The following is a 1,351-nucleotide window of genomic DNA, read 5'->3' as shown; positions in this document are numbered from 1 at the left end:
ACCACACTTTTCTCGTTTCCTTCACTCTCAACGCACTTTGCTTTCACATTTTAATTTCCCTCATAAATTACACCTTTTTAATTAATTATATGGTAACAAATAACAATACACATTCGTTGAATCAACTTATTACGTGCTTATCCAGACCCAATTACTATAAATAAAGTTATTAGCGTATAGAGTTTGACTAAATCTCTCTCTTTCTCTTTCTCACAAGTAATAAGCAATTTCAAAGTTGGTTAACCCAACAAAACAAAACAAAACAAAAGAAGTCGCTCTCTTTCTCATAAAAATCTCGCCTTTTTGTCCAGAAACCCATACGCAAACATCCTCTACGTGTTCTCCTTTCACGATTTTCTCGAATTCTCTCGTGTTTTACCTTTTTAAAAAATTTTGTTTTTAAACTCTTTTCGTACTTGTTCTTTCCGAACCATTCTCGGTTAGACGGTTACTCAAAAGCCTATTCAGTTCTGAGTGGTAATAACAAACATCTGAAATAAAACCGTTTCTTTAAGTTTTTTTTTTTTTTTTGCATCTGTTTCGGTTTCTTCTGTAAACTCTCTCTCTTGCTTGATTCATGGACTTGTCCACTTCCTGAGCCTAAATCCACAAAAACCCACCATGGATATCGAATCAAGAAGTTATCAGAACATCGTCAAGGTGAGATCCAATCTCAAAGTTCTCTCCTTTCTCTCTCTAGATCCTCTTCCCTCGTTATCATCGAATCTTGAAAAACCAAAACTTTTTCCTAAAAAAATCGCAGAAGGAATCATGGAGAACAGTGTTGACATTAGCGTACCAGAGCTTAGGCGTAGTATACGGAGATTTAAGCACTTCTCCTCTATACGTCTACAAAAGCACATTCGCCGAAGACATTCACCACACCGAGTCCAACGACGAGATCTTCGGCGTCTTGTCTTTCATCTTCTGGACCATCACTCTCGTCCCTCTCTTCAAATACGTCTTCATAGTCCTCAGAGCAGACGACAATGGCGAAGGAGGCACCTTCGCTCTCTACTCGCTCCTCTGTCGACACGCGCGGGTCAACTCGCTCCCCAGTTGCCAGCTGGCGGACGAGCAGCTCATCGAGTACAACGGATCGTCGTCGGAGATGACTGCTCAGTCGGATTTCGCGGCGAGGTTGAAGTGTACGCTTGAGAAGCACAGAGTGTTGCAGAAGGTTTTGCTTGTGTTGGCTTTGATTGGGACTTGTATGGTCATTGGTGACGGTGTTCTTACGCCTGCGATTTCAGGTAAAAGTTTAAACTTTTGACTTGTTCTTGTTTTTTTTTGACTAAGACAAAGATCATTCATTGACTTTGGTCTCTCTTTTTTTTTTTTTTTTTTTTTT

General features: G+C 39.8%; 1 protein-coding gene across 1 annotated transcript in view; it reads left to right on the top strand.

Annotated features, from left to right (window-relative positions):
* The first annotated feature begins 220 nt into the window (after positions 1 to 220).
* The window catches only part of LOC106327886 (potassium transporter 6-like), a 6,204-nt gene continuing 5,073 nt past the window's right edge, over positions 221 to 1,351 (top strand). Inside the window, exons 1-2 of the mRNA XM_013766188.1 lie at positions 221 to 660; positions 764 to 1,253. Coding sequence (XP_013621642.1) covers positions 622 to 660; positions 764 to 1,253 — 529 coding nt within the window. The 5' untranslated portion in view covers positions 221 to 621. The remainder of the gene's footprint in view (positions 661 to 763; positions 1,254 to 1,351) is intronic.

This window comes from Brassica oleracea, chromosome C2 (genome assembly GCF_000695525.1).
Source record: "Brassica oleracea var. oleracea cultivar TO1000 chromosome C2, BOL, whole genome shotgun sequence".
In the NCBI taxonomy this organism is placed as follows: domain Eukaryota; kingdom Viridiplantae; phylum Streptophyta; class Magnoliopsida; order Brassicales; family Brassicaceae; genus Brassica; species Brassica oleracea.
Note: the sequence above shows the minus strand (reverse complement) of the source record. Positions and strands in the feature narration are given on the sequence as shown.